The sequence below is a fragment of the Musca autumnalis genome, unplaced genomic scaffold, assembly GCF_047663935.1.
Source record: "Musca autumnalis isolate F117 unplaced genomic scaffold, ASM4766393v1 scaffold_4, whole genome shotgun sequence".
In the NCBI taxonomy this organism is placed as follows: Eukaryota; Metazoa; Arthropoda; class Insecta; order Diptera; family Muscidae; genus Musca; species Musca autumnalis.
In genome coordinates this window covers 242,540,691-242,553,919 of record NW_027411977.1, presented here as the reverse complement: position 1 = coordinate 242,553,919, position 13,229 = coordinate 242,540,691, and the positions used below count along the sequence as shown (strand labels likewise).

At 37.1% G+C, this 13,229-nt stretch overlaps 1 protein-coding gene and 2 long non-coding RNA genes across 4 annotated transcripts; 2 read left to right on the top strand and 1 right to left on the bottom strand.

Annotated features, from left to right (window-relative positions):
- Positions 1-1,114: 1,114 nt before the first annotated feature.
- Positions 1,115-7,419, bottom strand: LOC141401668 (uncharacterized). 2 transcript variants are annotated; one of them, XR_012412404.1, is made up of 7 exons: positions 7,262-7,419; positions 7,018-7,195; positions 6,638-6,676; positions 6,480-6,563; positions 1,741-2,726; positions 1,497-1,674; positions 1,115-1,155 (listed from the first exon to the last, which is right to left on the bottom strand). XR_012412404.1 is itself a non-coding variant. In XM_073982007.1 (4 exons), the coding sequence occupies exon 4, from the start codon at positions 5,500-5,502 to the stop codon at positions 4,087-4,089; it is 1,416 nt and encodes a 471-aa protein (XP_073838108.1). In that variant the 5' UTR covers positions 5,503-6,563; positions 6,638-6,676; positions 7,018-7,195; positions 7,262-7,401; the 3' UTR covers positions 3,929-4,086. The 2 variants fall into 2 exon arrangements, 1 of the variants encoding a protein (XP_073838108.1); XM_073982007.1 differs by lacking the exons at positions 1,115-1,155; positions 1,497-1,674; positions 1,741-2,726 and having other exon boundaries at positions 3,929-6,563; positions 7,262-7,401.
- On the top strand, positions 2,106-3,308 carry LOC141401670 (uncharacterized). The gene is made up of 2 exons (XR_012412406.1): positions 2,106-2,245; positions 2,311-3,308. It is a non-coding gene; the product is annotated as an uncharacterized lncRNA (long non-coding RNA).
- A 54-nt stretch (positions 7,420-7,473) lies between the features above and the next one.
- Positions 7,474-8,826, top strand: LOC141401669 (uncharacterized). The gene is made up of 2 exons (XR_012412405.1): positions 7,474-7,766; positions 7,832-8,826. It is a non-coding gene; the product is annotated as an uncharacterized lncRNA (long non-coding RNA).
- The last annotated feature ends 4,403 nt before the right edge of the window (positions 8,827-13,229 follow it).

Sequence of the window (13,229 nt, the reverse complement as noted above, 5' to 3'; positions counted from 1 at the left end):
CTTTCTAAAAGAAAGGGTGCTTCTATAGTCCCTTTCTAAAAGAAAGGGTGCTTCTATAGTCCCTTTCTAAAAGAAAGGGTGCTTCTATAGTCCCTTTCTAAAAGAAAGGGTGCTTCTATAGTCCCTTTCTAAAAGAAAGGGTGCTTCTATAGTCCCTTTCTAAAAGAAAGGGTGCTTCTATAGTCCCTTTCTAAAAGAAAGGGTGCTTCTATAGTCCCTTTCTAAAAGAAAGGGTGCTTCTATAGTCCCTTTCTAAAAGAAAGGGCGCTTCTATAGTCCCTTTCTAAAAGAAAGGGTGCTTTTATAGTCCCTTTCTAAAAGAAAGGGTGCTTCTATAGTCCCTTTCTAAAAGAAAGGGTGCTTCTATAGTCCCTTTCTAAAAGAAAGGGTGCTTCTATAGTCCCTTTCTAAAAGAAAGGGTGCTTCTATAGTCCCTTTCTAAAAGAAAGGGTGCTTCTATAGTCCCTTTCTAAAAGAAAGGGTGCTTCTATAGTCCCTTTCTAAAAGAAAGGGTGCTTCTATAGTCCCTTTCTAAAAGAAAGGGTGCTTCTATAGTCCCTTTCTAAAAGAAAGGGTGCTTCTATAGTCCCTTTCTAAAAGAAAGGGTGCTTCTATAGTCCCTTTCTAAAAGAAAGGGTGCTTCTATAGTCCCTTTCTAAAAGAAAGGGTGCTTCTATAGTCCCTTTCTAAAAGAAAGGGTGCTTCTATAGTCCCTTTCTAAAAGAAAGGGCGCTTCTATAGTCCCTTTCTAAAAGAAAGGGTGCTTCTATAGTCCCTTTGTTACAATCCCTGCTCAGGCGGCGCTAGATTGGACCATCCGGCTTTGCTAGCAGTTCAGGGTCTGGTTCTCAACCGTCCAAACCTAACTCCACAGGGCGAACACAAATTTGATATGCTAACGAACAAACGATACAAATAAGAAAAACAAACATACAAACACTGCTTTGATAAGGGAGAATTGGTGTTATTACTCCCGCATTTGCCCGCCCTTCCATGGTTTCCAAAAGTCCAATTCGCATTTCGTTGGAAACCCCACAAGACACTGCAACAAATAAAAACAACGATTATTAATGCACAGAAGGTTGTGACACAATTCAATAAAAAACGTTTACTCACCGAAATTCCTCAATGTATTCCGTCGACAGGACAGGGAATCTGTAAAGAAAATAGCAAAAAAAAAATGATTATTCGTTGGGACGACAAAAAAATTTGATTTATTTAATTTATTTAATTTACAATTGTATGCCATGAATGAATGAAAAGAGAAGATATGAAAATGAAAACAATTTCTTCTTCTTCCTCTTGAATTCATTCATGACGAAATGATAGCGTTGCCAACTAATGTACATTTATAGGGTACTATGGTAGTAAATGTGTGCATTTCTTGTATGGGTAGTATGAGATGGTAGTATGTGTGAAATAAGACTCCACGAGCACACTATGAATTTACCGTTTGTTTTGGAGAAGCCTCATGGGCATTTTTTGGGTATACATACCTGGAAATGTGATTTATGCCCGGCTTGAGGACTCCAGGGCGTGGGAGTTCCCCACGTTGGGATTTAGGAGCACGCACATCGTCCCTTGCGCAATTTCCTCAGCAATGGTCGATGTTTTGTTGCGTGGGCAGGTCAGGAAGCGGGCGGTAAAAGTCAACATAGCGGCGGCGCACCATGACTGGAAAATAATTAATGAGTTTTTTTTTAATAAAGACGTTTTTATATTAAACAATGGTTTACATACCAAGTTCCCAGCTGTAAGGATTGAATAATTTTTCTTTCATTCAAAAAAAGAAAAAAATTCTATTTCAGTATGAGAAACTTGTGTATGGGGTACGATGTGAACGCAATAGAACTGAGGAAAGGAAATGTAGGGTATTGCCATTTCAAAATAAAATTATTGTTCAATGGACCAATACATACTACCATAAATAGCAGCGCTGAAATTGTTGTTTAGTGAGGGTAGTAACGTCACTGTATCTGTAAACTAAATGTATGGATATATTTTTCATGTATAGGAATCCAAAATGTCTTGGAAAATTAGGGAAAATGGAGGAAAATAGAGAAGCTATAAAAGGCCAAAAGCGGCAAACTGAAGCCTTTATTTGTGCAGTAACCGTCATTAAAGTTGCGGGTCATGACATACCAAGTTTAAAGGCCAAAAAACGATTGTGTTGCCCAAAGATAGTAAAGTAAAAGACAGTTGTGTGCATTTTGTATTTCTTTATTTTGTGGAAATAAAAACAAAAGTAAGTGATGTTAGTGGCAGAGTGTCTATAAATGACCGTTTGCTAACAACGGCTTTTTATTATAGAATTTCCCGAGAAAAATCACCAATTCCACTGGCCTCAGCTATTCCCAGAAGTGGGGCCAGTGCGTCTTTTTTCGATTTATCTGTTTTTGCTGTTTTGGTTATTTAATTTTGCCCGTTGTGTTAACGTTTTGCCAGTGCCATATTACCAAGTTTTTGTTGCGGTTATTGGAACCGATGCCTTTTTGAGTGTGGCCATAAAAATTTTAAAGAACCAATTCCCGCCTGAGAAGTTTTAAGTGTGCTGGTTGTTTCGGCTTACTGTCAACTTTGAGGCCACCAAATAACACCATTGGAACACTCTATGGGCCTGTGTGCTGAAAAGAGGTATCGCCATTTTGCCAATTTAACAAGCTGGAAAGTGAGGTAACACGTACTTTTGAGTGTTTTTCTGTAAAAATCATGGCGGTTATCTGCAACTAAATAAAAGAAAGAAAATAAGTTAACAAAAAAAAATAATTAAATTAAATATAAAATTTGAATATAATGCTAAATTGGTCATTTGGTTAATTGCCTTACAAATGATCAAATATTTGATACAAATAACATAAAAAAATCGATCTTTATGTATTAATGTGTGATGTCCTTGTGTTTGTCCTAGCTTCTAAGTAAATTTGATATTGTTAGGATTTTTAATACCAGTTCTCAGCTAAAGTTTTATATGAATTTTTAAGGATTCTAGAGTAGACTGTGAGTAAGTTAGTGGGCCGATTTGGCTAAAGAACTATCATAAGTGAGCTCCCTTAGGATAGATATTATTTTTTTGTTTGGATAATAAGACAGCGAATTTAAAAACGCAAGGAATACGCTCTAGAGCCCTTTTCTCGAAATATCTCCATATTGGGAAACCATCTAATATTTAAATAATTTACTGGTGTTAGAGATTCCATTTTCTTGCCATTTTTTTTATATTTAAACAGACTATCAATAAAAGATTTAGATTTAAGTCAACTTTTTATATTAATAAATGTTTCATGTTTGATGAGTTGAAAAGATAATAATATGTGTTAATCTATTTGTGATTGGGGGACTCCTTTAAAAGGTGATGAGGTGAGTGTGTGTGTCTTGTGGGGTTTCCAACGAAATGCGAATTGGACTTTTGGAAACCATGGAAGGGAGGGCAAATGCGGGAGTAGTAACATCAATTCTCCCTTATCAAAGCAGTGTTTGTATGTTTGTTTTGTATCGTTTGTTCGTTAGCATATCAAATTTGTGTTCGCCCTGTGGAGTTAGGTTTGGACGGTTGAGAACCAGACCCTGAACTGCTAGCAAAGCCGGATGGTCCAATCTAGCGCCGCCTGAGCAGGGATTGTAATAGAATGGCGCCCAATATCCTGTGTAATTGACCAGAGGCTGTTCTTATATTGGTATAGAAAGATTCTGGTCCCAGCTCTAGTTCTTCTAGAAGCTCTCGACATCCTTTTCCTAAAATTGATACCGTGGCTCCGGAATCTAGTAATCCTTTCAATTCTTTGTCTCCAATTTTTACTACAGCATATGGCCTTGGATCGGAGGTTTCATTGTATTTTCTTACTGATTCTGTCACCAAATTTTTCATAATTTTATTTTCTTTTCTTCTCTGCCTAAGTTTTAAAATTCTTGCAAATTTCTTGGGATTTGGTTTTATATGGTCTGTCCTTGATTGATTCTCTTTTTCAATCTGGGCGAAACTTGTACTATTTTCTTCCTCCTCAAAAATTCTCTTCCTAACGATTTCATAATTTGATTTTCTAATTTCTATTGGAATGTAGTGACGGATAGAAGTGTAAGCATTTGTTTCTACATTGTTAGTTGGTTTGACGTTACGGGTTTGTCTCCCGAACATGACCTCCCCGCCGAAATCATGCTCTTCTTGGCGTTTTCCGACTTGCATTTTGGACATCTAGGTGCCACGGTATCGGGTTGGCCACATCGGTAGCAAAACAATGTCCTTTGTGTGGACAGACAGTCCATAAAACGGTGGCCAGTTTTTCTACAGTTCCAGCAGATAGGATCTGTTTTCATCTCTGAAACTTCCTGTATTTGATCATCCCCATAATAATCGCAATCATAATCATAATTTTCGGTTGTTACTTCATTTACCCTTACTTGGCGGTTTGGAGGAGGAGGCATGTATCTAACGTCGCGTTTAGAACACGTCTTCTCTGCCAGAATACATTCCATTCTTAATTGTTCCATTGAACCTACATTCATTGGGTATACCATTCGAAAAATCTCTCCCTTTAAATTCCTCTTAACAATTTGGATGAGTTCACCGTCAGATATAGGTTGAACTAACTTGGCTCTCAACGTGTTTATCGACTGGAAGAAAGTGTCAATATCCTCACCAGGCTTTAGCTTCCTATCCACTATCTCACTCATGACCTCAAAATTAGATCTCGTAGTGCTATAACGTCTATAGAGAGCATCTTTTAGCGAATGCCAATCTTTCACTACACCGGTTTTTATTTGTAGCCAGTACCACTCATATGCACTACCGGTTAGTAAAGACTGAAATTCAGCATAGATTTCTTCCCATGAAACTCGATATTGATTTTTGAGATATTCTAGTCGAAACACGAAATCTTCCACAGACATACCAGATTGATTTCCATCAAATTTCAGCTTGAATTTCTCCACTTTGCTTGGTCTATCCAAATTGGGACCTGGAGGATTAGACATCATATTATTTGTTGGTATCTCTGAACGTCTGTTGGTTTCGATCGTTGGAGGTGGGTAGGGAAAAGGAAACGGGCTATTATTTTGTTGATTGTTTTGAGCATTATTACCGACATTTAAATTTTTAACTATGTCTCCTAATTTACCAATTGCTTCGTACACTTTTCTCATCTCTTCTCCTATGCATTCCTTTACTAATGGTCTTAAACTTAATTGGGCATTATTAACGCCAGTATCTACCATTTCCTTAAGAACATTGTTCATCTCATTGCCTATTGGCATGGAATTTTGGGAACCACTTGCGTTGCCATTAGAGACAGCATTGTATAGGTTATTATTAGGGATAGAATTTGCATTGATAGTCTGAGACATATCTATTATAGCGGGATCTATGCCAGGAGGATTCACCATTCCGCCGTTTTTATCTTTTTTTCTATATTTCGGTAACGTTTGAACAGAGATTCTGCTTATATCAAAAGACGCAGTGCGGTTTCTTTTGCTTCTACGTACGGTTTCGACTAAATTTTCTTCACTCATTGACAAATGCCTCAGATTCTATCAATGTTTACATGAAAATTTATCGAAACTTTCAATAAAATTGAAGATAAAAGTAGAGTTAAAAAAATAGAGTCAATCAAAAAAAATATAATAGAAGTATAAAGGTAAAAAAAAAATAAGAAATAAATATAAAAAAATATAATTAATAACCAAAAACAATAACCAACAAGTTAATACATTCAAACATTTTGGGGTTTTCCTTAAGATGGGTATGTGGTGTGTGTGTTTATTTCATTTTTATCATTTTCTTTTTAACTAAAATGCCCTTTCGGTTATCAAAGCAGTTGAAGACGAACACTAACAAAACACAAAATTGAGATCTAAAACCTTTTCTTCCGACTTGGTCTCTACGGCATATTTTCCTAAATTTAGGAAAACGATCTCATAGATAGGAATATACAACTAGCATCTGCTATCTCATGAGTCAGATGAATATTGCATTTTTCCCTTGGTCGGACATTCTAGCTATTGCATCTACTCTACTTATCACAAAACACAAAAAACAGGTCTTTCACAATACATACATTCTTACACACAAGACGAAGAAGATATTGCACTGACCATTTTAAAAATGGAAGTTATTATACTAAATATCCTATGCTACCTTATAACTAATATTGCACATAACATGTTTTCGATAGAAAACACGGCTCAATATCAGCCAGGTCGAAGGATATCGCTATAATACTTTTTTCTATGAATTTCCCTATGGTCTATTTTTATTGCACATAGGTGGTATTGCACAAAAATATATTAATCTTGGTTCTAATGAACCTTTCTTTTTTAATTGGGCGCCATTCTGTTACAATCCCTGCTCAGGCGGCGCTAGATTGGACCATCCGGCTTTGCTAGCAGTTCAGGGTCAGGTTCTCAACCGTCCAAACCTAACTCCACAGGGCGAACACAAATTTGATATGCTAACGAACAAACGATACAAATAAGAAAAACAAACATACAAACACTGCTTTGATAAGGGAGAATTGGTGTTTATGTTGTTGTCTGCACTCCAACGTTTCGCTGAATAAAGCCCCCCAAAGAAACTGCAACAAATAAAAACAACGATTATTAATGCACAGAAGGTTGTGACACAATTCAATAAAAAACGTTTACTCACCGAAATTCCTCAATGTATTCCGTCGACAGGACAGGGAATCTGTAAAGAAAATAGCAAAAAAAAAATGATTATTCGTTGGGACGACAAAAAAATTTGATTTATTTAATTTATTTAATTTACAATTGTATGCCATGAATGAATGAAAAGAGAAGATATGAAAATGAAAACAATTTCTTCTTCTTCCTCTTGAATTCATTCATGACGAAATGATAGCGTTGCCAACTAATGTACATTTATAGGGTACTATGGTAGTAAATGTGTGCATTTCTTGTATGGGTAGTATGAGATGGTAGTATGTGTGAAATAAGACTCCACGAGCACACTATGAATTTACCGTTTGTTTTGGAGAAGCCTCATGGGCATTTTTTGGGTATACATACCTGGAAATGTGATTTATGCCCGGCTTGAGGACTCCAGGGCGTGGGAGTTCCCCACGTTGGGATTTAGGAGCACGCACATCGTCCCTTGCGCAATTTCCTCAGCAATGGTCGATGTTTTGTTGCGTGGGCAGGTCAGGAAGCGGGCGGTAAAAGTCAACATAGCGGCGGCGCACCATGACTGGAAAATAATTAATGAGTTTTTTTTTAATAAAGACGTTTTTATATTAAACAATGGTTTACATACCAAGTTCCCAGCTGTAAGGATTGAATAATTTTTCTTTCATTCAAAAAAAGAAAAAAATTCTATTTCAGTATGAGAAACTTGTGTATGGGGTACGATGTGAACGCAATAGAACTGAGGAAAGGAAATGTAGGGTATTGCCATTTCAAAATAAAATTATTGTTCAATGGACCAATACATACTACCATAAATAGCAGCGCTGAAATTGTTGTTTAGTGAGGGTAGTAACGTCACTGTATCTGTAAACTAAATGTATGGATATATTTTTCATGTATAGGAATCCAAAATGTCTTGGAAAATTAGGGAAAATGGAGGAAAATAGAGAAGCTATAAAAGGCCAAAAGCGGCAAACTGAAGCCTTTATTTGTGCAGTAACCGTCATTAAAGTTGCGGGTCATGACATACCAAGTTTAAAGGCCAAAAAACGATTGTGTTGCCCAAAGATAGTAAAGTAAAAGACAGTTGTGTGCATTTTGTATTTCTTTATTTTGTGGAAATAAAAACAAAAGTAAGTGATGTTAGTGGCAGAGTGTCTATAAATGACCGTTTGCTAACAACGGCTTTTTATTATAGAATTTCCCGAGAAAAATCACCAATTCCACTGGCCTCAGCTATTCCCAGAAGTGGGGCCAGTGCGTCTTTTTTCGATTTATCTGTTTTTGCTGTTTTGGTTATTTAATTTTGCCCGTTGTGTTAACGTTTTGCCAGTGCCATATTACCAAGTTTTTGTTGCGGTTATTGGAACCGATGCCTTTTTGAGTGTGGCCATAAAAATTTTAAAGAACCAATTCCCGCCTGAGAAGTTTTAAGTGTGCTGGTTGTTTCGGCTTACTGTCAACTTTGAGGCCACCAAATAACACCATTGGAACACTCTATAGGCCTGTGTGCTGAAAAGAGGTATCGCCATTTTGCCAATTTAACAAGCTGGAAAGTGAGGTAACACGTACTTTTGAGTGTTTTTCTGTAAAAATCATGGCGGTTATCTGCAACTAAATAAAAGAAAGAAAATAAGTTAACAAAAAAAAATAATTAAATTAAATATAAAATTTGAATATAATGCTAAATTGGTCATTTGGTTAATTGCCTTACAAATGATCAAATATTTGATACAAATAACATAAAAAAATCGATCTTTATGTATTAATGTGTGATGTCCTTGTGTTTGTCCTAGCTTCTAAGTAAATTTGATATTGTTAGGATTTTTAATACCAGTTCTCAGCTAAAGTTTTATATGAATTTTTAAGGATTCTAGAGTAGACTGTGAGTAAGTTAGTGGGCCGATTTGGCTAAAGAACTATCATAAGTGAGCTCCCTTAGGATAGATATTATTTTTTTGTTTGGATAATAAGACAGCGAATTTAAAAACGCAAGGAATACGCTCTAGAGCCCTTTTCTCGAAATATCTCCATATTGGGAAACCATCTAATATTTAAATAATTTACTGGTGTTAGAGATTCCATTTTCTTGCCATTTTTTTTATATTTAAACAGACTATCAATAAAAGATTTAGATTTAAGTCAACTTTTTATATTAATAAATGTTTCATGTTTGATGAGTTGAAAAGATAATAATATGTGTTAATCTATTTGTGATTGGGGGACTCCTTTAAAAGGTGATGAGGTGAGTGTGTGTGTCTTGTGGGGTTTCCAACGAAATGCGAATTGGACTTTTGGAAACCATGGAAGGGAGGGCAAATGCGGGAGTAGTAACATCAATTCTCCCTTATCAAAGCAGTGTTTGTATGTTTGTTTTGTATCGTTTGTTCGTTAGCATATCAAATTTGTGTTCGCCCTGTGGAGTTAGGTTTGGACGGTTGAGAACCAGACCCTGAACTGCTAGCAAAGCCGGATGGTCCAATCTAGCGCCGCCTGAGCAGGGATTGTAATACCTTTCTAAAAGAAAGGGTGCTTCTATAGTCCCTTTCTAAAAGAAAGGGTGCTTCTATAGTCCCTTTCTAAAAGAAAGGGTGCTTCTATAGTCCCTTTCTAAAAGAAAGGGTGCTTCTATAGTCCCTTTCTAAAAGAAAGGGTGCTTCTATAGTCCCTTTCTAAAAGAAAGGGTGCTTCTATAGTCCCTTTCTAAAAGAAAGGGTGCTTCTATAGTCCCTTTCTAAAAGAAAGGGTGCTTCTATAGTCCCTTTCTAAAAGAAAGGGTGCTTCTATAGTCCCTTTCTAAAAGAAAGGGTGCTTCTATAGTCCCTTTCTAAAAGAAAGGGTGCTTCTATAGTCCCTTTCTAAAAGAAAGGGTGCTTCTATAGTCCCTTTCTAAAAGAAAGGGTGCTTCTATAGTCCCTTTCTAAAAGAAAGGGTGCTTCTATAGTCCCTTTCTAAAAGAAAGGGTGCTTCTATAGTCCCTTTCTAAAAGAAAGGGTGCTTCTATAGTCCCTTTCTAAAAGAAAGGGTGCTTCTATAGTCCCTTTCTAAAAGAAAGGGTGCTTCTATAGTCCCTTTCTAAAAGAAAGGGTGCTTCTATAGTCCCTTTCTAAAAGAAAGGGTGCTTCTATAGTCCCTTTCTAAAAGAAAGGGTGCTTCTATAGTCCCTTTCTAAAAGAAAGGGTGCTTCTATAGTCCCTTTCTAAAAGAAAGGGTGCTTCTATAGTCCCTTTCTAAAAGAAAGGGTGCTTCTATAGTCCCTTTCTAAAAGAAAGGGTGCTTCTATAGTCCCTTTCTAAAAGAAAGGGTGCTTCTATAGTCCCTTTCTAAAAGAAAGGGTGCTTCTATAGTCCCTTTCTAAAAGAAAGGGTGCTTCTATAGTCCCTTTCTAAAAGAAAGGGTGCTTCTATAGTCCCTTTCTAAAAGAAAGGGTGCTTCTATAGTCCCTTTCTAAAAGAAAGGGTGCTTCTATAGTCCCTTTCTAAAAGAAAGGGTGCTTCTATAGTCCCTTTCTAAAAGAAAGGGTGCTTCTATAGTCCCTTTCTAAAAGAAAGGGTGCTTCTATAGTCCCTTTCTAAAAGAAAGGGTGCTTCTATAGTCCCTTTCTAAAAGAAAGGGTGCTTCTATAGTCCCTTTCTAAAAGAAAGGGTGCTTCTGTAGTCCCTTTCTAAAAGAAAGGGTGCTTCTATAGTCCCTTTCTAAAAGAAAGGGTGCTTCTATAGTCCCTTTCTAAAAGAAAGGGTGCTTCTATAGTCCCTTTCTAAAAGAAAGGGATAGTCCCTTTCTAAAAGAAAGGGATAGTCCCTTTCTAAAAGAAAGGGATAGTCCCTTTCTAAAAGAAAGGGATAGTCCCTTTCTAAAAGAAAGGGATAGTCCCTTTCTAAAAGAAAGGGATAGTCCCTTTCTAAAAGAAAGGGATAGTCCCTTTCTAAAAGAAAGTGTGCTTCTATAGTCCCTTTCTAAAAGAAAGGGTGCTTCTATAGTCCCTTTCTAAAAGAAAGGGTGCTTCTATAGTCCCTTTCTAAAAGAAAGGGTGCTTCTATAGTCCCTTTCTAAAAGAAAGGGTGCTTCTATAGTCCCTTTCTAAAAGAAAGGGTGCTTCTATAGTCCCTTTCTAAAAGAAAGGGTGCTTCTATAGTCCATGTCTAAAAGAAAGGGTGCTTCTATAGTCCCTTTCTAAAAGAAAGGGTGCTTCTATAGTCCCTGTCTAAAAGAAAGGGTGCTTCTATAGTCCCTGTCTAAAAGAAAGGGTGCTTCTATAGTCCCTTTCTAAAAGAAAGGGTGCTTCTATAGTCCCTTTCTAAAAGAAAGGGTGCTTCTATAGTCCCTTTCTAAAAGAAAGGGTGCTTCTATAGTCCCTTTCTAAAAGAAAGGGTGCTTCTATAGTCCCTTTCTAAAAGAAAGGGTGCTTCTATAGTCCCTTTCTAAAAGAAAGGGTGCTTCTATAGTCCCTTTCTAAAAGAAAGGGTGCTTCTATAGTCCCTTTCTAAAAGAAAGGGTGCTTCTATAGTCCCTTTCTAAAAGAAAGGGTGCTTCTATAGTCCCTTTCTAAAAGAAAGGGTGCTTCTATAGTCCCTTTCTAAAAGAAAGGGCGCTTCTATAGTCCCTTTCTAAAAGAAAGGGTGCTTTTATAGTCCCTTTCTAAAAGAAAGGGTGCTTCTATAGTCCCTTTCTAAAAGAAAGGGTGCTTCTATAGTCCCTTTCTAAAAGAAAGGGTGCTTCTATAGTCCCTTTCTAAAAGAAAGGGTGCTTCTATAGTCCCTTTCTAAAAGAAAGGGTGCTTCTATAGTCCCTTTCTAAAAGAAAGGGTGCTTCTATAGTCCCTTTCTAAAAGAAAGGGTGCTTCTATAGTCCCTTTCTAAAAGAAAGGGTGCTTCTATAGTCCCTTTCTAAAAGAAAGGGTGCTTCTATAGTCCCTTTCTAAAAGAAAGGGTGCTTCTATAGTCCCTTTCTAAAAGAAAGGGTGCTTCTATAGTCCCTTTCTAAAAGAAAGGGTGCTTCTATAGTCCCTTTCTAAAAGAAAGGGTGCTTCTATAGTCCCTTTCTAAAAGAAAGGGTGCTTCTATAGTCCCTTTCTAAAAGAAAGGGCGCTTCTATAGTCCCTTTCTAAAAGAAAGGGTGCTTCTATAGTCCCTTTCTAAAAGAAAGGGTGCTTCTATAGTCCCTTTCTAAAAGAAAGGGTGCTTCTATAGTCCCTTTCTAAAAGAAAGGGTGCTTCTATAGTCCCTTTCTAAAAGAAAGGGTGCTTCTATAGTCCCTTTCTAAAAGAAAGGGTGCTTCTATAGTCCCTTTCTAAAAGAAAGGGTTCTTCTATAGTCGCTTTCTAAAAGAAAGGGTTCTTCTATAGTCGCTTTCTAAAAGAAAGGGTTCTTCTATAGTCCCTTTCTAAAAGAGAGGGTGCTTCTATAGTCGCTTTCCAAAAGAAAGGGTGCTTCTAAGTCCCTTTCTAAAATAAAGGGTGCTTCTAAGTCCCTTTCTAAAAGAACGGGTGCTTCTATAGTCCCTTTCTAAAAGAAAGGGTGCTTCTATAGTCCCTTTCTAAAAGAAAGGGTGCTTCTATAGTCCCTTTCTAAAAGAAAGGGTGCTTTTATAGTCCCTTTCTAAAAGAAAGGGTGCTTCTATAGTCCCTTTCTAAAAGAAAGGGTGCTTCAATAGTCCCTTTCTAAAAGAAAGGGTGCTTCTATAGTCCCTTTCTAAAAGAAAGGGTGCTTCTATAGTCCCTTTCTAAAAGAAAGGGTGCTTCTATAGTCCCTTTCTAAAAGAAAGGGTGCTTCTATAGTCCCTTTCTAAAAGAAAGGGTGCTTCTATAGTCCCTTTCTAAAAGAAAGGGTTCTTCTATAGTCGCTTTCTAAAAGAAAGGGTTCTTCTATAGTCCCTTTCTAAAAGAGAGGGTGCTTCTATAGTCGCTTTCCAAAAGAAAGGGTGCTTCTAAGTCCCTTTCTAAAATAAAGGGTGCTTCTAAGTCCCTTTCTAAAAGAACGGGTGCTTCTATAGTCCCTTTCTAAAAGAAAGGGTGCTTCTATAGTCCCTTTCTAAAAGAAAGGGTGCTTCTATAGTCCCTTTCTAAAAGAAAGGGTGCTTCTTTAGTCCCTTTCTAAAAGAAAGGGTGCTTCTATAGTCCCTTTCTAAAAGAAAGGGTGCTTCTATAGTCCCTTTCTAAAAGAAAGGGTGCTTCTATAGTCCCTTTCTAAAAGAAAGGGTGCTTCTATAGTCCCTTTCTAAAAGAAAGGGTGCTTCTATAGTCCCTTTCTAAAAGAAAGGGTGCTTCTATAGTCCCTTTCTAAAAGAAAGGGTGCTTCTATAGTCCCTTTCTAAAAGAAAGGGTGCTTCTATAGTCCCTTTCTAAAAGAAAGGGTGCTTCTATAGTCCCTTTCTAAAAGAAAGGGTGCTTCTATAGTCCCTTTCTAAAAGAAAGGGTGCTTCTTTAGTCCCTTTCTAAAAGAAAGGGTGCTTCTATAGTCCCTTTCTAAAAGAAAGGGTGCTTCTATAGTCCCTTTCTAAAAGAAAGGGTGCTTCTATAGTCCCTTTCTAAAAGAAAGGGTGCTTCTATAGTCCCTTTCTAAAAGAAAGGGTGCTTCTATAGTCCCTTTCTAAAAGAA

Bases quoted from the DNA above. Each gene is read 5' to 3' on its own strand.
- LOC141401668 (XM_073982007.1), bottom strand. From the start codon at position 5,502: ATGAGTGAAGAAAATTTAGTCGAAACCGTACGTAGAAGCAAAAGAAAC.